Raw genomic sequence first — 23,628 nt, 5'->3', positions numbered from 1 at the left:
CCTGAAGTCAGGACCCCAATGCTACAGAGACTCACTTTGCATTATGCACTCATAATATCACCATGGCTGTGAATCTCCACCTTGTACAATAGGGGAGTTCAATTACTTATTATTACATGATTATGGTGACCGCTCCCTTCAGCACCAGATGGGAAGTGATAATGATCTGAAGAGCTCAGTGTGCAGTTGTGTCTTGTCATACCTGTTAGGTTATTTCATAGATTTGTCGATGAACGTTCCCTTTACTAGAAAAAGCTAAACTGTGAGTTTAGTGGTACTAATTAAAAACTAAAATTGACCTTAAATGTTTCCTTTGAAGAGACATCCTGTGAGCCGTCCCTTAAAAATCCAGGATATTATGTGTCATTATTTACACTCAGCATATAATACAGAAGTTCCCTTCTACCTGTGACATCAAGGCATACAACCATAGTGCAGTACTGACATGGATGTATATTTTCGTCACATGATCTCAATTGAGAGTTTCCTTGCCATCTTTCCCCACACTTGATGGGTGATTTAATCAGCTATCGAGTTCCTCTAACAGCCGCAAGTGGATTCAAGATCCACTCTCAGCTGTTAACAAGTTAAATCCCGCTCTTAATCACTGACAGCGCATTTAACATGTGCCGTCTAGAAGTGTGTCACAAACTTCGCCCCTCGGCGCCCCTGTCAACTTATTGTGGGGTGCTGATGGATTGTTATGACAGCTAGGTGTCTGCACTAGACCTCCATACCTGTCATCACGATGCTTCTGTGAACGGTGGCTCCTGGCCGGTGTTCATAAAAGATCGTGATTTCTGCTATACATAGTAGTGTTGATGCCCTGTTATGTATAGCACAGGTAATCAGATGATCGCTGCCTCAAGTCTCCTAAGGGAACTATTAAATAGTTGTGATCAGAGAAGGGAAAAGGTGAATTATCTAGGTAGGAGATTGAACAGAGCCAGACAAAGACCAGATCAAGGGTGTTACCATCATTGTGTGTCTCAGAAGTTGAGAGTTGTGAGAGGCCAAGAGAAGTGGTTAGAGATAGAAGCTAGGATGCAGATGAGGAGGTGGGGCTGTTTATGGAGATGTTGAAGTCTCTCAGGATAAAGATTGGTAATTCTGAGGACATGAATTGAGGCAGCCAGGCAGAAAAATGGTTAAGGAACTGGGTGGGTGAGCCTAGGGGATGGTATATGACTGCTACTCTGAGGGAGAGGGGATGGAAGAGCCTGATGGTGTGGACCTCAAAAGAAGGGATTGAGAGTGATGGTGCTGGGGGGATTACATGGAAAGTGCATTGTGGGAACAGGAGTATGCCGACTTTACCACCAAGACTGTTTACAAGTCTCAGGGAATGGGAAAAATGTAAGCCGCCATGAGGAATAGCAGCAGGGGAGACAGTGTTAGAATCCTGAATCCAGGTTTCAGTGAGGGCCAACAGATTAAGAAACTTGTTCAGAAAGTAGTTGGGCAGGAAAGGAAGCTTATTGCATACAGACTGTGGATTCCAGAGGGTACAATTAAAAGTAGGAGATGAAGAAGTACAACTAATATTAATAATATTAGCAAGGTTTTGATGTGAGGTAGGCAAGGGGTTGAAATTGGTGGAGAGTAGCAATAAGCGACTTTGCCTTTTTTAGGGTCGAGTTGGGTTTCATGAAACCCGACTTTCGCAAAAGTCGGGTCGAACGAAATCGGCCGACTATAGGGAAAAGTCGGAGGCCAACTGAAACACGAAACCCAATGCAAGTCAATGGGGAAGCAAAGTCGGCATTGAGTGGAGGACAGTAAACACACTTGCAGTGCCCATTTCAATGCCAAAAACATCAATTCTTATTACTGAAACTTGTCAACCTTCATTTACTTCATAATAATAGTTACGCATTGAAAACTGGGATTTATTTTCTAAAGGTGTGTGGGGGGGTAGGGCTGGCTTCATGTTTTCGTGTGCCCTGGGCGAAAGAGTGTCAGTGCGCCCCTTTAACACATACCACAACTCATGATGCTCCGATACGGCACAGAAATATAGGTATAGTACAATGACAAATACTTCACTGCTTACATGACATGACTGATCTATTTTAAATTGTACAATAGCTCAAAAAAGGACAGCATATTACTCCATACAGTATTATGGCCACCACATTGTGCGCCATACAGAATAATGAGCCCCATATATTTCTCCATACAGAATAATTGGTCACATATAATGTTCCATACAGTATATGATGAGCAACACATAATGCTACAGTATATGATGGTCCCTATGGACGATGCTCCAGTGTGATATTGGCCCAAATAACGCTCCATATATAATGGGCCCCATTTCTAATGCGCCCCATAGATGCTGCTCCAGTGTCTGATCTGCCCCATTTAGAATGCTCCAGTATATGATGGGCCCCATGGATGATGCTCCAGAGTCTTTTGGGCCCAAATAATGCTCCATATATAATAGGCTCCATTTCTAATGCTCAAGTGTATAATGGGCCCCGTAAATGCTGCTCCAGTGTCTGATGTCCCTCATTTGGAATGCTCCAATATATGATGGGCCTCATGGATGATGCTCCAGTGTATGATGGGCCCTAATAATGCTCCATATATAATGGGCTCCATTTCTAATTCTCCAGTGTATAATGGGCCCCGTAAATGCTGCTCCAGTGTCTGATGTCCCCCATTTGGAATGCTCCAGTATATAATGGGCCTCATGGATGATGCTCCAGTGTATGATTGGCCCTAATAATGCTCCATATATAATGGGCTCCATTTCTAATGCTCCAGTGTATAATGAGCCCCATAAATGCTGCTCCAGTGTCTGATGTCCCCCATTTGGAATGCTCCAGTATATGATTCTTTGGAGTAAATTTATGGACTTCAGTGCGCTGCTAGAAAAATTCACTTATCCAGGTTATGAGAAAGATTAACTGTTTATTTCCCAACGCGTTTCAAAGTGTATACCACTTCTTCATCAGGGGATGACATATATGATAAGGGCCTCATGGATGATGCTCCTGTGTATGATGGGCCCTAATAATGCTCCATATATAATGGGCTCCATTTCTAATTCTCCAGTGTATAATGGGCCCCGTAAATGCTGCTCCAGTGTCTGATGTCCCCCATTTGGAATGCTCTAGTATATGATGGGCCCCATTTTTAATTAATCCAGGTATGTGAAAAGAGCTCCATGGACTAATCTGAAGTGTGTGCTGCTGCATCCTTCACTTTTGGTGTGGGTGAAGGACACAAGGAAAGGGGTTGCTCCTGACCCGAAGCCTGCACTGACGACTCAGTGCTTGGATTTTTTGAAACTTCAGAAGGAGGCGAGAGAGCTGGAGGCTGTTTCAGCAATGTAAGCCAAAAACAGTTCCTGATGCTCCGGCTTTAAAAGCAGTCTACCTACTCCCAGAAAAGGGAGCCTTACAGGCCTTCCGGAGCTACACCATGACGCAGGCTCAACACCTCCTGCCTTAGCTGCTATTGTGTTTTTGGCACTACCAGCAGATGCTCCTCCACCCCCATCAGTAACAGGTGGCCCCCCACGCCCACATCCGCATCCTCTTCCACCATACTTCCTGTTTTGGAAAATGGACCCAAAATACCAGCAGATATATGGTACTGTATCAGAAGCGTACAGCTCTATACAGTCTAGGGATAACAGTAAATCTCCTTATATGTTTCGTGCTTATTGCATTCAGACTGTGTATTCCAGAGGGTACAATTAAAAGTAGGAGATGAAGAAGTACAACTAATATTAAAAATGTTAGCAAGATTTTGATGTGAGGTAGGCGAGGGGTTGAAATTGGTGGAGAGTAGAGATGAGTGACTTTGCCTTTTTTAGGGTCGAGTTGGGTTTCATGAAACCCGACTTTCGCAAAAGTCGGGTAGAACAAAATCGGCAGACTATAGGGAAAAGTCGGAGGCCGACTGAAACACGAAACCCAATGCAAGTCAATGGGGAAGCAAAGTCGGCAGGGAGAGGAGGACAGTAAATACACCTGCAGTGCCCATTTCAATGCCAAAAACCAATTCTTATTACTGAAGCTTGTCGACCTTAACTTACCTCATAATAATAGTTACGCATTGAAAACTGGGGGTTATTTGGATAAAGTCGTGGGAGGGGGTAGGGCTGGCTCCAGGTTTTCGTGTGCCCTGGGCTAAAGAGTGTTAGTGTGCCCAATTAACACATATCACAACTCATGATGCTCCAATACGGCACAGAAATATAGGTATAGTACAATGACAAATACTTCACTGCTTACATGACATGACTGATCTATTTTAAATTGTACAATAGCTCAAAAAAAGGACAGCATATTACTCCATACAGTATTATGGCCATCACATTGTGCGCCATACAGAATAATGAGCCCCATATATTTCTCCATACAGAATAATTGGTCACATATTATGTTCCATACAGTATATGATGAGCTCCACATAATGCTACAGTATATGATGGTCCCTATGGACGATGCTCCAGTGTGTTATGGGCCCAAATAATGCTCCATATATAATGGGCCTCATGGATGATGCTCCAGTGTATGATGGGCCCTAATTATACTCCATATATAATGGGCTCCATTTCTAATGCTCCAGTGTATAATGGGCCCCGTAAATGCTGCTCCAGTGTCTGATGTCCCCCATTTGGAATGCTCCAGTATATGATGGGCCTCATGGATGATGCTCCAGTGTATGATAGGCCCTATTAATGCTCCATATATGATGGGCTCCATTTCTAATGCTCCAGTTTATAATGGGCCTCGTAAATGCTGCTCCAGTGTCTGATGTCCCCCATTTGGAATGCTCCAGTGTATGATGGGCCTCATGGATGATGCTCCGGTGTATGATGGGCCCTAATAATGCTCCATATATAATGGGCTCCATTTCTAATGCTCCAGTGTATAATGGGCCCCCTTAAGTGCTGCTCCAGTGTCTGATGTCCCCCATTTGGAATGCTCCAGTATATGATGGGCCCCATTTTTAATGAACCCAGGCATGGTATGTGAAAAGAGCTCCATGGACTAATCTGAAGTGTGTGCTGCTGCATCCTTCACTTTTGGTGTGGGTGAAGGAGACAACGAAAGGGATTGCTCCTGACCAGAAGCCTGCACTGACGACTCAGTGCTTGGATTTTTTGAAACTTCAGAAGAGGAGGCGATAGAGTTGGCGGCTGTTTCAGCAATGTAAGCCCAAAACAGTTCCTGATGCTCTGGCTTTAAAAGCAGTCTACCTACTCCCAGAAAAGGGAGCCTTACATGCCTTCCAGAGCTACACCATGACGCAGACTCAACACCTCCTGCCTTAGCTGCTATTGTGTTTTTGGCACTACCAGCAGATGCACCAGCACCACTATCAGTAACAGGTGGCCCCCCACGCCCACGTCTGCATCCTCTTCCACCATACTTCCTCATGTTTTGGAAAATGGACCCAAAATACCAGCAGATATATGGTACTGTATCAGAAGCGTACAGCTCTATACAGTCTAGGGATAACAGTAAATCTCTGTATATATTTCATGAGTCATACACAGATGCTCACAGGCTCAGTATGCATTACACAATAAAATAAAAAGTTGAAAAAGGGTACAGTATCACCAGATACAAGGTATATGTAGTATAGTGTAAACATTCTGAATCTCCGTATATATTTCAGGAGGCAGCCACAAACGCTCTCAAGCTCAGTATGGATTACACAAGAATATGAAAAGCTGTAAATGGGTTATGTAGCACAAGCGTACAGCTGTATACAGTGTTGGGGTAATCTTAAATCTCCAAATATATTTCCGGAGTAACAGACAGACGTTCATAGGCTCTTTATGGATTACACAAGAATCTAAATAGCAAAAAAGGTTACTGTACCAGAAGCGTCCAGCTGTATACAGTGTTGGCCAAATTTGAAATCTCGGTATATATTTCCGGAGTCACCCTCAGACGCTCACTCTGGGTTTGACCATAATAAAAAATGTTGTAAAAAAGGTACTGGATAACAAGATAGCAAGTATATATATTATAGGGTACAATTGAAATCTCCATATACATAGTCCCGTAGTCACTCTCAGACGCTTACTCAGTATGGATTTGACAGTAATACTAAATATTGAACAAAGGTATTGTATAACAAGATACAAGCTGTATCGAGTATAGGGTAAAAATTGGTATCTCCGATTCACCGTATATATAGAAGGCGTAAACCACACACACTCACTCACTATGGATGATACCGTAATAAAAAATTCTGAACAAAGGTACTGTATCAGCACATACCAGGTGTATCCAGTCTAGGGGTAATTGTAAATTTCCGTCTATACTTCCGGAGTCAGACACAGACACTCACAGGCTCAGTATGTATTACACCAGAATTTAAAAAGTAGAAAAAGGGAAAGGTATTCGAAGTGTACACCAGTATACAGTGTTGCGGTACTTTTAAATCTTCGTATATATTTCAATCTCAGTAAGCCAGTCCAGACTCTCCGTTACTGGAAACTACATGGATACAAGTACAGACGGAAAGTCAAGTGTTTGTAGAAATTTGAGAATGATTCATTGCGGGAAAACCTCCCGGTAGATGTTGCAGAGGCGATGCAGACCTTCAATTACTGTGTCTGTGGAGACAGCGAAAACGGTTCTTTGTGAAGAAAGGATTGCTTTATCACAGTAGAGTGGATCACATCATCGTTACTCGTCTCCATTAAATTGTGATCACAGGGAGAGATGTAGACATTGTCCTCACTGCCTATCATGATGTGTCTGGTCACTTTGGAGTGCAAAAGACAGAAGCCACAGGCCGTAGGCGATTCTATTGGATTGGCATGAGAGGAGACAATGAAAAATGGTGGCAGGAATGTCACACGTCTGTGACTATCACAACTGTGAAAGGTGATCATAAAGCACCACTGCATCCGCTTGTAAGTTGACGTCCATTACAAATGGTAGCCATTGATCATCTGAAAGTAGAGGCCAGCAGGACAGGCCATAGCTACATCTTAACCATCATCGATCAATACACCAAATTTCTAGTGGCCTTCCCTGTGAAGGATTTAACTGCCCAGACTACACAGCGGTGGAGCACAGAGAGGTAAGTATTGCAACTTGCAAGTGCTGTGGCCATGACCAAGCAGGGGGGGCACACTCGTGGGCGACGGTACTGGCACAGGGACCCTCATAGTACGCTGGTGTGTCTGACGGCGAGTGGGCCCCCCCACCGTCAGAGACACTGTTTTGTACTATGAGGGGCCCTGTGCCAGTGCCGTCGGCCATCAGTGGTCTCATCCACCTGTTCAGAGCAATGGCACTTGCCCGTGTGCGCCAGGTGTTGACCCCAGCCCTTGGGGGGGGCAGCCCAGTTAGGGAAGTTTAAAAAAGGCATATGTTGATGTGTAAGCAGGACATTCAGCAGCTGCAAATGGCGGAATTGGGCAAGTCCGAGGAAGAGGAGGACAAAAGCGAGGCAGCTTTCTGGCAACCTAAGTGTCATCAGGGGAAGGTGGGACAAAATCCTTTGAAACCCATGCATGATTCATTTTAATGAAGGTTAGATCATCAACATTTTGGGTCGACAGACGGGTCCTTTTTTCTGTCAGGATTGATCCAGCAGCACTGAAGACTCTTTCAGGCCAGATGTCCAGTTTAGGGGCCCAATACATAGAGGGGAGGAGTTACGCCTATTGGCACGTGTGCAAAAGGACGCACCACATATCAATACCTTCATAATATAACATGGGGTATGCATAGCATAGGTGATATAGAAAGTTAATACTACATTGCTGTAAAAAATTGGCATATATTCACCAACAATCAATGAGGCCACATATCACAGATGTATAGATTGAGTCACATATAGTACAGTACTGAAAAGAGGTGGCATATAGTCACCAACAATCCATAAGACTACATACAGCAATTATATAATCACAAGTATTGCACATTCCCATTAAAAGTGTGTATATATGGTATGAAAACCACCGCACCCAAAGTAATAGTATAAAGCAGGAAATTACCTAATATATTAGCAGGGGCAGGAGCTTGATCCGGGAGCATCCACCCCGACGCGCGTTTCGTCTTGGAAGTCTTTCTCAAGGGGCGTGAGTCTTATGGATTGTTAGTGACTATATGCCACCTCTTTTCAGTACTGTACTATATGTGACTCAAACTATACATCTGTGATATGTGGCCTCATTGATTGTTGGTGAATATATGCCAATTTTTTACAGCAATGTAGTATTATCTTTCTATATCACCTATGGTATGTATTTCCCCATGTTATATTATGAAGGTATTGATCTGTGGTGCGTCCTTTTGCACACGTGCCAATAGGTGTATTTGTATATTCAAATAAATATTTTTTCATTGTTTCTAGTATATTTGGGGTTTTTTCGTGATTTTTCTTTTGTTTTGTTATACTCTTCCTACTATGGTGTACATTTTCTGGCCTTGCACGCTGTACTAAGTTGACCGTCTGGCCAAGCTGTCCTGCAACTCTTTTAGTTTTTGGTCCACGTTTTTGGACAGCTACGGGCCTGCCAGATAACCGCTGCTGCGATGTCAATGCCTGCTGCGGATCCTTCACCTTATCTGAACTATTGCCAGCGCCACCCTCCTCCCCCAATGGATGCCAATCTGGGTCAAGATCTGGGTCATCCATCACCTCCTCTTCAAAGTCATCTGCACCTTCCTCTTTTCCTTCCTCTGTGTCACCGTGTAAGGTGGTATAGTATGCGGGAAGGGGCACCTGAGTTTCATCAGGGTCAGATTCTGGCTCAGTAGACTGCGAGGGCAATGTAGTACTCTGGGTAAATGTACCAGCAGAATCATCTTGCAGTGGCTGTGCATCAGTGCACTCCATGTCAGATTCATCTTGGACTGGGGTATTCAGGATTTGACTGGATAACCCAGGCATGGTATGTGAAAAGAGCTCCATAGAGTAATCTGAAGTGTGGGCTGCCGCATCCTTAACTTTTGGTGGGGGTGAAGGACACAAGGAAAGGTGTTTTTCCTGACCAGAACCCTGCACTGACGTCTCCGTGCTTGCAGGTTTTCGAACGTTCAGAAGAGGAGGCAATAGAGCTGGTGGCTGTTTCAGCAATGTACGCCAAAACCTGTTCCTGATGCTCCGGCTTTAAAAGCAGTTTTCCTACTCCAAGAAAAGGGAACCTTACAGGCCTTCTTGGGCCAGACGATGACGCAGGCTCAACACCTCCTGCCTTAGCTGCTATTGTGCTTTTGCCAGAACCAGCCGATGCACCACCACTATCAGTACCAGACGCGTCCTCCTGCCCACGTCCGCGGCCTCTTCCACCATACTTCCTCATGTTTTGGAAAATGTACCAAAAATACCAGCAGAGAGATGGTACTGTATGAGGAGCGTCCAGCTGTGTAAGGTGTATTAAATTAAATCTATGTACATATTTTGTTAGTCACAGACGCTCACCCAGTATGTATTTGACCGTAATCCAACAAGCAGATATATGGTACTGTATCAGAAGTGTACAGCTGTATACGTTTTTTGCGTAACTAACAATCTCCGTATATGTATTTACGGAGTGTCACACACGCTGACTCTGTATAGATGTGATTGTAATGCGAACAGCAGATATACAATACTGTTTGAGAATCGTACAGCTCAATACAGTGTATGGAGAAATGGAAATCTCCGTATATGTATTTACGGAGTGTCACACACACATGCTGACTCTGTATAGATGTGACTGTAATGCGAACAGCAGATATACAATACTGTTTGAGAATCGGACAGGTCAATACGGTGAATGGAGAAATGGAAATGTCCGTATATGTATTTACGGAGTGTCACACACACACGCTGACTCTATAGATGTGACTGTAATGCGAACAGCAGATATACAATACTGTTTGAGAATCGGACAGCTCAATACGGTGTATGGAGAAATTGAAATGTCCGTATATGTATTTACAGAGTGTCACACACACGCTGACTCTGTATAGATGTGATGGTAATGCGAACGGCAGATATACAATACTGTTTGAGAATCGGACAGCTCTATATGGTGTCTGTATGGAAAATTGTAAATCCCTGTCTATGTTTATACGGAGTGACACACGCTGTCTCTGTATAGTTTTGACCATAATCAAACATCAGATATACGAAACTGTTTGAAAAGCGGACAGCTCTATACGGTGTAGGTCTGGAAAAATGGAAAATATCCTCTTTTTGTTTTTCCAGAGTCACACACAGATAGCTTGTATTTGTCCGTGATACCAGCAGGTACACATTAGTGTGTGAGGAGCGTACAACACTATACGGTGTCTGTATGGAAAATTATAAATCTCCGTCTATTTTTATACGGAGTGACACACTCTGTCTCTGTATAGTTTTGACTGTAATCAAACAGCTGATATACAAAACTGTTTGAAAAGTGGACAGCTCTATACGGTGGTGGTCTGGAAAAATGGAAAATCTCCTCTGTTTGTTTTTCCAGAGTCACACACAGATAGCTTGTATTTGTCCGTGATACCAGCCGGTACAAGGTAGTGTGTGAGGAGCGTACACCGCTATACAGTGTATGTATGGAAAATTGTAAATCTCCGTCTATTTTTATACGGAGTGACACACGCTGTCTCTGTATAGTTTTGACCGTAATCAAACAGCAGATATACAAAACTGTTTGAAAAGCGGAAAACTCTATAAGGTGTAGGTCTGGAAAAATGGAAAATCTCCTCTGTTTGCTTTTCCAGAGTAACACACAGATAGCTTGTATTTGTCCGTGATACCAGCCGGTACAAGGTAGTGTGTGAGGATCGTACACCGCTATACAGTGTATGTATGGAAAATTGTAAATCTCCGTCTACTTTTATACAGAGTGACACATGCTGTCTCTGTATACTTTTGACCGTAATCAAACAGCAGATATACAAAACTGTTTGAAAAGCGGACAGCTCAATACGGTGTAGGTCTGGAAAAATGGAAAATCTCCTCTGTTTGTTTTTCCAGAGTCACACACAGATAGCATGTATTTGTCCGTGATACCAGCCGGTACACGGTAGTGTGTGAGGAGCGTACACCGCTATACGGTGTTTGTATGGAAAATTTTAAATTTCCGTCTATTTTTATACAGAGTGACACACGCTGTCTCTGTATAGTTTTGACCGTAATCAAACAGCAGATATACAAAACTGTTTGAAAAGCGGCAGCTCTATACAGTGTAGGTCTGGAAAAATGGAAAATCTCCTCTGTTTGTGTTTCCAGAGTTACACACAGATAGCTTGTATTTGTCCGTGATACCAGCCGGTACACAGTAGTGTGTGAGAAGCGTACACCGCTATACGGTGTGTCAAAAAAATGAACGCTCGGTAACTGACCAGAACAAAATAATAAAAGTTGGAGTGCTTTGAAAAAAGCAGTTTGAACAGCAGTGTGCACACAGCAATGCAGCTATCAGGTAGCCTTAAAAGGTAGCCTAATCACCACCTGCGCTGCTGCACACAACAAAAATCCTCCCCTTTCAACGCACACTAATTGTACAGTGAAAAGCGATATCAGCAGAAGCTCTTTTTTTTCTTCTTCCCTGCCTAACACTCTCCCTATTCAGAATCAGCAGCAGTACCTCTCCCTATTCTAAGATCAGCAGAAGTAAGATGGCGGTCGGCGGTCACGGCATTTTATAGCCACTGTGACGCCACACAAAGCCAGCCAATCACTTCAATGCCCTTCTGTAAGATGGTGGTGGCCACTGCCCATGTCATCGCGTTGCCCACAGTGTGCGTCCTCCATCATTGGCTGAGAAAAGGCGCTGGAAGCATTATTTGAAACGCGACTTTGGCGCTCGGGTCGGCGACCTCATGGCCGACCTCACGCTATGGTGGGGTTTCGATCGGCGAAACCCGACTTTAGCTAAAGTCGGCGACTTTTGAATTTGACCGACCCGTTTTGCTGAACTCTAGTGGAGAGTGGACCAGTGTTGGGAGAGATATTCCTTGAAATAAATAGCAATTAAAAGAGAAATAGCAAGTAGTTCTTGGAATTGTGACACTGTTTATTGTTCAATATCTTTGGACAAGACGGACTGATATTTTTCAGGAAGGATAAAAGTGCATGTGAGCTGTACATGGGAGAGGGAAGGAGAGAGGGGCTGATGTGGATGAGTGGTGACGAAGGAGGGATGGGGCGGGGCGGTGAATGTGGATGACAAGAGCACACAGGAAGATAGACGTAGAAATAAAGCACATGGTTAAAAGGGAGTACAAAGTGTGGGTTACCTGTCTCCTGCCCTGACTAACTGCCACAAATGTTCACAAAGGAGGACTACAATATTAATGTTACATTCTAGTCATCAGTCTGATCAAATTGCTAATGTATTCACAATTACTTTTTATTTACCTAGTTCCACCCCGTTAAGGAGCTTGGGCTGTTGGGGTCCATTACATATCCACTCATGGCAGCACTTCCCTGGGACATTCACTCTGATAGGGAAGGGGCATGTTGGGCTCGGAAGCCTGATGTCCTCACTGCACAGAGGGATACAGGTTACACCACCATCCACACATGTGCACTGGACTTTACAGCTGGGCTGAAATGTTTCTCCATCTTCATAGACTTTTCCATCAACGTTGCAGCTGTCATCCTGGTTATCTGGGGGAGAGCCCATGTCATAAATATCAGCAGATATTAGATTGTGAATGTCATGCTTGATCCTTCAAAGAACACAACACAAATGTAAAAAAAATCTACATCTTGTCCAGTATCATTATGTTGTCAAATTGACTACAGATATGGAAAGATGCGCTTTGTGATAATGTAGCTGAAGGTAGAAGAGGGCACTGTAGACATCTTTTGGTTTCTCTGAACACGTTCTTAATTGCCTTAAAGGAAACCTGTCATGTCTCAAATCCCTATTAACCTGCAGATATAAGGTTACTCTGCAGGTTAATAGTGTTCCTAATCAGTGTGCACTGAAAGCCAGTTACTGGGAGGAAATTACCTTTATTGGACCCAGCAGTCTCTGTCTTTCAGTCACAGAGACGCAGCTTCAGTAACCACATCCAGGCACTGACTGACAGCCTGCTCAGGACTGATGTACTGCAACGTCGGCTGTCAGTCAATGCTGGGGCGTGGTTACAATCACCGCTCACTATGTACTGAGCAGTGACTGAAGCTGTGCTGGCTGTGCCACTACGACTGAAAGCCAGAGACTGTGGGGAGGAATAAAGGCCCCGTCAAACATAGCGATCTCGCTAGCGAGATCGCTGCTGAGTCACAAGTTTTGTGACACAACAGCAATCTCACCAGCGAGATCGCTGTGTGTGACAGTGATCAGCGACCGGCCCCCCTGCCAGTATCGCTGATCGCTCTTGGAAACCTCTGGACATTTCTTTGGTCGCTGATCTCCTGCTGGCCAGCACGCATCGCTGTGTGTGACAGGCGGGAGATCAGCGATAAAATTAAAAAAAAAAAATATTACTATTCTCACCTTCCGACGTCCCGCGCAGCATTCCCGCCTCTCTCCACGCTCCGGTCCTGGTGATCCTTTGCAAGAATGACCGCGAGACTTCGCGATCCAGCGAGAACGGACGTCATCGCGGTAATTCTCGCAAAGGATTACTGGGACCGGAGCGTGGAGAGAGGCGGGAATGCTGCGCGGGACGTCGGAAGGTAAGAATAACAATAATTTTAATTTAAATTCTATTTTTGACATGAATCAGCGCTGAACACAGCGATGCCGCACGCGCGGCATCCCTGTGCTAATCGCTGGTGAAGCTGTCTGTGTGACAGCTCACCAGCGATCACATAGCGATTCACCAGCGATCCTGACATGTTGATATCGTTGTCGGGATCGCTGGTAAGTCGCTTAGTGTGAGTGGGCCTTAAGGTTCATTTTCTCCCAGTAGTCATGGTTTCAGTACAACTTAAGAACAATATCAAACTGCAGATTAACCCCATATCTGCAGATTAATACTGTTTTTTGACATGACAAGTTCCCTTTAAGGACAATTTTCATGAATCAATAATCAACTTTTGTTCACGATAATGACATGTCAACAATCGGCTTCTGAATGAGCTTATTCATCAGCTGATCATATTCTTTATGCCGGCCTAAAAATCATCGTTGTTGGATATCTATGTAAACAGTTCACGTGCTGCTGACAACACTATTCTGTATGGCAGTGTTCCCCAGCTCCAGTCCTCAAAAGTCACCAGCAGATCATGTTTTCAGGATTTCCTTAGTATGGCCCAGGTGATGTATTTCTTGCCTGTCAGATGATGAAATTATCACCTGGGCAATACTAAGGAAATCCTGAAAAAAACTGTTTGTAGCTCTTAAGAACTGGAGTTAGGGAACACTGCTGTATGGGAACAGTACAATTTTCCCCCATACAGTTTTTGTCAGCCAGTAAACCATTGCTGATCAACTTTTATATAGTTTTTTTATGCTGGCTAAAGGAAGCCAGTCATCAGGATTTCACCTCCCCCCACCAAACTCCTTGTATCCGTATGAAGCTTTCAAAGACAAGTCCAGCAATATTTTTACATGGCCAGTACAATCTTCTGTTGCTGAGAAAGAAGGCTGAAAAATGTTTGAAGATCGGAAGCCCCTGTCACTCCAGCTCTGTTCCATGCCAAGTGCCACCACCTGCTTGACTGACAGCACCTTTGCCTGAAGTTACACAGCATAGGGGCATTCAGTGAAGCAAGAGGAGGTGGCGCTGGGTGGGGAATAGACCTGGAGTGACAGAAGGTTCAGACCTACCATAGTCCTTCAGCTTCATTTGCATATAAATTCAAATGATGATTTCTCAGTAATGGAGGGACAGGCCATGTAAAGGTATTGCTGGACTTGTGTCTGAAAAAGTTACATGAGCAAATAAATAGTTTTGGGGTAAAATTGGCCTATAGTACCGATTTCTATTTCCAGAATAAGCAAGTGCAGAATATAAGTTTTTTTGTAGGATCAGGGTTAGTACAGAGTCTTTTGGGGTGAAATATCCATTTTATTTAGTACCCTAGGGTCAGACTAACATAGGGTGCTTGTTATCTACCGTTTGGCAAAAACATACCGTAGGTGGTGCCAGTCTCTAGGCACTTTTCCTTACTTTGTCTAATGGCGGATACAATTTACTCACTAATATTGGGTTAAATCTTTGAAAATTGTGCATTTTATCATCCTTTAGCCTTCCTATTTCTAGACACTTTCTGAAGCTGGGGCAAAAAAAACCTGTGTTGAAATAAATTAGAAAGAAACCACTGGAGCCATAGGCGGAGGAGGACATGACTTGGGGATGGGTGGACCTTTACTCCTGCAGCTTTTTTGGTCTAGTGGTGTAGATTTTTAAGCATGAGGGATGTTGCTTTAAGAGTAAGAAGCACAGTATGTATGTGCCTGGGGGTTACTGTGAGGAGGGTGAGGCTTATATAGAGCAGGAGATCTGTGTCTCTTCCTCTTTCATGCACAGGATGAACAGGAGGAAGCATTTCTGCAGTTTCAGGGAGTATAATACTGGGGTTATCACCTCACATTACAGATGATTTTAGGAGCACAGTCATCTCAGACATCATGTACCAGTGTAGTATCAGCTCCTACATTATGTATGGGATCAATATTACCTCAGCGATTCATGTAGCTGCCATGTCCCTCATGTGCATGCTACATTTTCCTCACAGACTGTGAGCTTCCGTGTGACCTCCTGCAGACATGTTTGATCTACTACACTGCAATCACCTCAGACATGGTGTAGTGTGTACTAGGGTAGTATCAGCTCCTACATCATATCTGGGATCAAGATTACCTCAGGAATTCATGTAGCTGCCATGTTCCCTCACTTATTGCAGAGGCAGCTTTTGTGTGACCTCCCAGCAGACATTTCTGATATACCACATTACTGCTGTATTATACAGAGTCTTCATGAGTTCTGGGTTTATGTATGATAGGACAGAGCAGGGACATATACAGTGTCTGCCATTACTATGGTGGAGCGGGGCAGTCACATGTATTAGAGACACTGGTGAGAGAGGAGCAGTCGGGGGATGGTATATGTATGATGATGAGAGGCTGCACTTCATGTTAGTGCACTGTATACTGACCCTGCTGTGTGCTGCTTACCCCCCTTCCCAGTTATGGAGTCTGATGATCTGTATGTGACCTCATCTCTGTTACATACTGTGATGCTGGGTGTGCAGACCCAGTGTAACCAGGTTACTCACTATGTAACCAGGTTACTCACTATATGTGGTATATGTGTAAAGGCTCTATTCCTGTGCTGTGTACTCAACCTGTACCACAGGTCTGTATACATGATATCACTCCTCACTCTGCTATATACGGATCATGCTGGGTATAGACATCCTGTGTCTCCGGGTCATTTTCCTGACTGTACATATAACCTGGACATGACTTCCAGCTTAGTGCTTGATTTCTGTAGCTATTGCTGCCTTTAGTCCTCCCTCTCGTATGTTGCATGATCAGAGTATACCTACCAAGAGCTTATTTTATATTACCTAAGAAGGTGGATAGCACAGGCCTGAATGGTTTATGTTTTATCATGTGTAAAATAAACAATCGGTGAGTGACTCGGCACATTTGAGTGTGCACTAATAACTCAGCACATGGCGGGCGGTGAGGAGGCACTCCTAGTGTGAGGCTGCACATTGCTCTGGAAAACACATCATAGGCCCAGTTTTCAGCCCTGTCTCTCGTCTATTGTAATTGTATGTAGTAGAGTGACTGACTGGGATACAGAACTTGCAGTTTTCTGCACACACACCTATGGCTGCAGGCAGCTTATATTAGACCTACATATTTCTTACCATTTATGCGCAGCTGGTGATTAGAGTCTGTAACTGCTGTAGAGGAGCAGGCGGCTTCTCATTTATTGTTACAGCATATAACACAGCATTGCCCATCTCTGTCTATTCCTGGACCTTAGGATGGGGTATTTTCCATTATTAACCTGTTGTATACCTTGGTTGTAAACCTGCATGGTTTTCACCCTCACTTATCCCACATTTTGTGCGGTTGGAGGGGTCCTTGAAGTTGGTTAAATATGGTCTGGGGATCCATTGGGATATGGTTTCCTCCTTTTGAAATTCAATATGGTTCTGGATCTGGTGAAAGGTGGAGGGGAGTTTCGGCAAGGGTTTGTCGGATCCCCAGGAAGTTCAAGTGAACATCGGAACCCTTGTGGTTATGGTGCTCCCAAGCTGGTGGGGTAACGGCTGGGAGTAATTGTTGGTACATTTCATGTTCACTTTATATTTGGTAATCACCAGATTTTTTGGGAGCTTCAAGGACTCCTACCAGCGTGTTAATATTATTTATGCTTTGATGTTTTATGGTATGTTTGTTTTAATGAAGGTGTGAATAATATATATAAAAAAAAAAAAAAGGGATTGGTGTATACCCACCAAGTGCTTCTTTTATATTACTTAAGATGGCAGATAGCACAGGCCTGAGTGGATTACCTGGAGCCTGGTGGTTGGGGGTCCTTGAAGTTGGTTAGAAATTGGTCTGGGGGATCCATTGGGATATGATTCCTCTTTTTGGAAGTTGATATGGTTCTGGACCTGGTGAAAGGTGGAGGGGAGTTTCGGCAAAAGTTTGTCGGATCCCCAGGAAATTCAAGTGAACATGGGAACCCTTGTGGCTATGGTGCTCCCGATCTAGTGGGGTAACGGCTGGGAGTAATTGTTGGTACATTTTATGTTTGGTAATCACCAGATTTGGGAGCTTCAAGGACTACCCCCAGCATGTTAATGTTATTTATGCTTTGATGTTTATTTTATGTTTATTTTAATAAGAACATGAATTTAAAAAAAAAAAAAGTTATTTGTTTCCCTTTTAGTGGGTCCTTGGAAGTTATTTATAAATTGGTCAGTAGGGGTAACCATATTAAGTATGGACCTCTGGGGTGGGGTTCTTGGAGTTGACACTGAATCAGCGAAAAGGAATTGGAAGTTAAAATTCTGGATCTGGCTTTTTGGTTACGGCTCTGGACGGGTAACTCTGGACGGGGTGTTACCCGGGAGCTTTTGGATCTGGCTTTTTTGGTTACGGCTCTGGACGGGTAACTCTGGACGGGGTGTTACCCGGGAGCTTTTGGATCTGGCTTTTGGTTATGGCTCTGGGCGGGTAACTCTGGACGGGGTGTTACCCGGGAGCTTTTGGATCTGGCTTTTGGTTATGGCTCTGGACGGGTAACTCTGGACGGGGTGTTACCCGGGAGCTTTTGGTGGTTGGACTTCCCGGAACGGGATGTTTGGTGCCCTCAGGCTGGTGGTTTACGGCTGAGGGTAACGTGGATTTTTTAAGTTCTTGTGTTTTTGCCAAATATTTAGCCAGAATTTTTGGGGCTCCAAGAACCCTCCCCTCATGTCGTATAAGATTGTGTATTTCATACTTATTGTAAATGTTTATGTTATTTGTAAATAAACTGTCCGCTGACCCCCCCTGGGTTTGGAAGGGTAACCATTTCAGGTATGGCCCCCTGGTGTGGAGGGGGTAACCATCTCGGGTATGGCCCCCTGGTATGGAGGGGTGACCATCAGGGTATGGCCCCCTGGTCTCCAGAAGCATTTTTATTTTATAGGACCCTGTTAGGGTAAAGGCCCTGGGGTCATGGCAATCATATTTTGCATGCCTACAGAAGAAATTGCCTCCTCTGAGCCAGGAACAGCGGCTGGAGGGGAGAAGAGAACTAGGTTGTCGTCTGGACAATGCAGTTATCTAGAGCATGAAACTGAAGAGCAATGGGGCAGTATGCCTACTCCCGGTGCCCTTGAGCCAGTGGGAGCGGCTAAGGGTAAAGTAATCAAGTGAATAGAGGTCAACAGTAAATGTTATCAAGCGCATGAAAAACAATGAACAATGGCGTGTCAGTTTTATTAATAATGCCTTTGTAGACTTTTTCTGCTTTAGGTTTATTTAAATTCCTACTTCCAGATATTCTGAACGTTATTTTATGGTCGGTTATAATGTTGTTATATTGTGTATAGTTTTTACTCCTCCTGATTTATAATATCTTTCTATTGATATGTTCATCACTTTTCGGGTAGTGATAGTAAGTGGGTCTAAGAAATTTTACTGCACAGCTACTGTAAATAATGGTGGTTTCTAGAACAAAAATCTGTGATTTGGTGAATTATTAGAGCTGGCTACAATACGTGCGGTATGATAGTTTTTTGAGGCATGACAGATGTAATTATACAGGTATTCAGATTGTGGCTACGGCCTTAATTATGGTTTACTTTCCACATTCCCCATTATGGGATCCTCATTGCATGATGTTTAGCAACTGCTATTTTGCTGTAGTTACAGTATTATCGATCATAACTTGGTAGCATGGCATTGATAAAATTAATCTGTCTGAGCTCTGGAATTTTAATTTGATTACTTGTGTGCACAGACTTTCCATAGCATGTAGAAATGGTTGGTGGGGGTCGAGTCCATTTAAGGTGTCAAATGGCCTCTCTGGTGGCGGTTTAGGAGTCAGGTGGAAGTTGCAGGCAAGTTAAGGTGGACTCATTTTAACTAATAGTGGATGTAAAACCTCATGGTGGTGAACAGGCTCGGCTTTGGTGGCCAGCCTCAAGGATGTTGTAATGGTAACGTCAATCAGGGGCAGGCACAGTGGTTAAGCACAGGAGTGAGGATAATAGGGTCATTGGTGCCCTGAAAGTTTACTGGCTCTGCTTGAATGGCAAGCCAGTGCGTGCCTCCCCTTTATGGCTGTCTGGCCTGGTTCTGTATGTCAGACAGCTGGGGATATCACAGTACTTGTGAATCCCAAGGTACTAGCACTTCACCTGACTCCTACTGTGATTGTTTTAATCCTGTGATTTAAATAAAGCTGTGGCCATTTTGACAACCAAAATAATGTGTTGTGTATTTATTCTAGTGCCTAGGTTTACTGTAGTTATGGTGGTTTTAAGATGGAGTGGGGGTCTGTCCCATATCCATAAGTCATGAGTGTCTCCATGAGGCAATTTAGGAATGAATGCTAGTACATTTTGGAAACTTCCTCCAGTCTTTTTTCATATAATCCTATTCCAGGGTACAAAACAAACAAAAAAGCTGAGGCATACCAACAACTGGTTAACAGGGCCGGACTGGGGCAAAAAAGCAGCCCTTCCACTCAAACCCCACCAGCCCACAAACTATAACACTCCTCACCCCGATCAGTGAATTTTTACTATACTTTGTCATGCCCCTCACTCTCCTAAAAGGAGATATTTGAAGACCCACATGTGAATGGCGCCACAGTGCATATGATCAACCACAGCTGCATTTACATGATGCTCTACAGAGCTCCGATTTTCAGGATCATGGGGGTCTCAGCAATCAGATCTCCAGCAACTGGAAAGTTATCCCCTATCCAGAGGAGAGTGGATTACTTGGGATAATCCATTTAAAGGGAACCTGTCACCTCTTTTTGCTGCTGTAAGATGCAGCCACTGCCTTTCAGGGCTTATCTACAGCATTGTTAAGTGCTGTAGATAAGCTCCCGGTCCGACCTGCAAGATAAGAAAAATAATTTTTATTATACTCACCCAGGGGGGCGATCTGGTCCGATGGGTTTCGCAGGTCCGGGTCTGGCGCCTCCCATCTTCATGCGATGTCGTCCTCCTGCTTGCTTCGTGTCGCGCTCATGCGCAGGCCTACTTCTTTGCCCTGTTAAGGGCAGAGCAAAGTACTTAGAAAATTAGGAAGGGGAAAGGGAAATTTTGTGCTCACCAAAATAGTCCTGTAAGCCGGTCGTGCCTAGGGATCAAATGGCTGACCACCATGTGTTGCAAACATGAAGAGAGAAGGAAGATCCGGCACTGGAGACTTAATAAAATCCACGATAAGTTTTATTCACATAATTTCATGATAAAACCATAAAGGGGAAAACAGACCCTCCCTCTCCCTCTCCTGGCATGCTTAAGTTTTTTGAGTATATTGGGACTAATTCTTTGAATATTAAATTCACCCACGAAATACATGGCATTTGTGCCACATATCTGGATGTTAAAATTATGGGAGATCTCAAAACGGGGAATATAAATACTTCCCTATATAGAAAAGATACCAGTGGTAATGCCATATTGCATGCGGATAGTTGTCACCCGCCACATGTGATACGAAATTTACCGTTGGGTGAATTAATCCGTGCCAAAAGATCATGCTCTAATGACGCTCTTTATGAGTCTGAGCGTCGAAAAATTTGCACCAGGCTATCAAAAAGGGGTTATAAGAACTGGATGTTAAACAGGGCTATTAAGAAAGTGGATAACAAAACTAGGAGTAGTTTATTGCAGAATGACATGGTACACACTAATCAAAATAAAAATATTCCCACTTTTTCTACCGCTTTCAGTTCAGATTACAAGGGTGTTATTAAAATCATAAATAAACATCTTCCCTTACTGCATCAAGATCCAGTCTTATCGCAGATATTGGCTGGTGGACATAGGTGTGTTCCAAAGAGAGCTAAAAATTTGAGTCATTTTTTGTCCCCCTCATTGTATTTGTCTGATTGCACTAAACCTACGTGGTTAAATTACTTGGGCAATTATAAGTGTGGTGAAAAATTATGTGGTTTGTGCCGCTATATGGATATTACAGATAGATTTGTTAATTTTAGTACACAACAAACCTACAAAATTAAAACCTACATGAATTGTAACACCACACACTTAGTGTATATGGCAGAGTGCACATTGTGCAGTTTATATTACATTGGCTGTACTACACGCAGCCTGAAGAGGAGACTAAGTGAGCACATCACCGCTTCTAATCCAGAGTCTATGTCCAGTCGTAGGAATGTGTCTGGCTTGTCCAAACATTTCCTTGAAATACACAAGGGTAATTTATGCAGTCTTAAAGTTAAGGGAATAGAACGGGTATTGAAACCCCCCAGAGGGGGTGACTGGGAACATTTACTACACTGTCGGGAAGCCTTCTGGATACTTGCGCTTGATGCACGATATCCGCAAGGTCTAAATTATAGAAATGATCTTATGTATTTCTATTGAGTGCTGAGATTTTTGCTGTTTTTTATTTTTGTATTTTTTTTTTTTTGGAAGGTGTTTTTTTTTTTTTTTATTTTTTATTTTTTTTTTTTTTTGGGGTTTTTTTTTTTTTTTTTTCTGTTTGTCATTTGATAGTTGCTATGTATTTATGCATTTATACGTGTGTATTGCAAATGTTTTTATTTATTCTATGTCTTGTCCATTGTTGTATTGGTCTTTTCCTTTTTTTTTTTTCTTTCTTCTTGCAAGGGAGTGACTCCACCAGTGATTTGAGGGCTTAGTTGTCTGCCTCTTTGATTATACACATGTGTGGAGTCCCTCTGCTGATTAGGAATGTTTATAATCATTTTGTGAACTGTTTTGTTTCATGTCTCTGAGGAAGAACCTGGTGTAAGGTTCGAAACGCGTCAGGCGTGGGGGTCTGTTTTCCCCTTTATGGTTTTATCATGAAATTATGTGAATAAAACTTATCGTGGATTTTATTAAGTCTCCAGTGCCGGATCTTCCTTCTCTCTTCATCAGAGCAAAGTACTGCAGTGCGCAGGCACTGGGCCTCTCTGATCTATCCCAGTGCCTGCACACTGCAGTACTTTGTCCTGCCCTCAACAGGGCAAAGAAGTACGCCTGCGCAGAAGCTCGACACGAAGCAAGCAGGAGGATGACATTGCATGAAGATGGAAGGTACCAGACCTGGACCTGCAACACCCATCGGACCCGACCACATCGGACCGCCCACCCAGGTGAGTATAATAAAACTTATTTTTCTTATCTTGCAGGTCAGACCGGGGGGCTTATTTACAGCATTATAGAATGCTGTAGATAAGCCCTGAAAGGCAGTAGCCGCATCTTATAGTGGCAAAAAGAGGTGACAGATTTCCTTTAAACAGCTTTTCCAATATTTTATTTTTATTTGGCCATAGTAATATTAACCCTCCCAAAGTCCAATGTCGCTTCTTCAACAACAAGACAGGAGAAGTGGTACTGTGCAGTGCATACAGGGCCAGCTCCGAGTTTTTGTGTGCTCCGGGTGAAAGCGTCTCAGTGAGCCCGTTTAACATGTACCACAATTCATAATGATTAGATACACCAGAGAAATATAGGTATAGCGCAATGCCAAAGATTTCACTTCTTACATTACATGAGTGATAACTAATGTACATTGTACAATAAGTCAGAAACCAGACAGTAAAGTCCTCCATGCAGTATCATGTGCACCACATAATCCTCCATACAATATTATGGGCACCACACAGAGCTCCATACAGAATAACATGCCCCATATATTGCTTCATACAGTATAATGAGCCCCATATATCGCTCCATACAGTATTATGGGTACCACATAGTGCTCCATACAGTATAATGAGCCCGATATATTGCTCCATACAATGTTATGGGTACCACATAGTGCTCCATACAGTATAACGAGCCCCATGTATTGTTCCGTACAGAATAATGAGCCCCATATAATACTGCATACAGAATAATGAGCCCCATATATTGTTCCATACAGAATAATAAGCCTCATATAATGCTCCATACAGTATCATGGTTACCACATAGTGCTCCATACAGAATAATGAGCCCCATATATTGCTCCATAAAGAATGAGCCCCATATAATGCTCCATACAGAATAATGATCCCCATATAAGTATAATGAGCC

The 23,628-nt window shown here is 43.4% G+C and overlaps 1 protein-coding gene across 1 annotated transcript in view; it reads right to left on the bottom strand.

Moving 5' to 3' along the window:
* The window catches only part of LOC141094656 (CCN family member 5-like), a 48,786-nt gene that overhangs the window by 5,542 nt on the left and 19,616 nt on the right, over positions 1-23,628 (bottom strand). Inside the window, exon 3 of the mRNA XM_073580491.1 lies at positions 12,340-12,591. Within this exon, the coding sequence (XP_073436592.1) occupies positions 12,340-12,591 (252 nt within the window). The remainder of the gene's footprint in view (positions 1-12,339; positions 12,592-23,628) is intronic.

The sequence above is a fragment of the Dendrobates tinctorius genome, unplaced genomic scaffold (assembly GCF_039654945.1).
Source record: "Dendrobates tinctorius isolate UK_male_01 unplaced genomic scaffold, ASM3965494v1 ptg000065l, whole genome shotgun sequence".
NCBI lineage: Eukaryota > Metazoa > Chordata > Amphibia > Anura > Dendrobatidae > Dendrobates > Dendrobates tinctorius.
The sequence above is the reverse complement of the archived record's forward strand: the minus strand, read 5'-3'. Positions and strand labels throughout refer to the sequence as shown.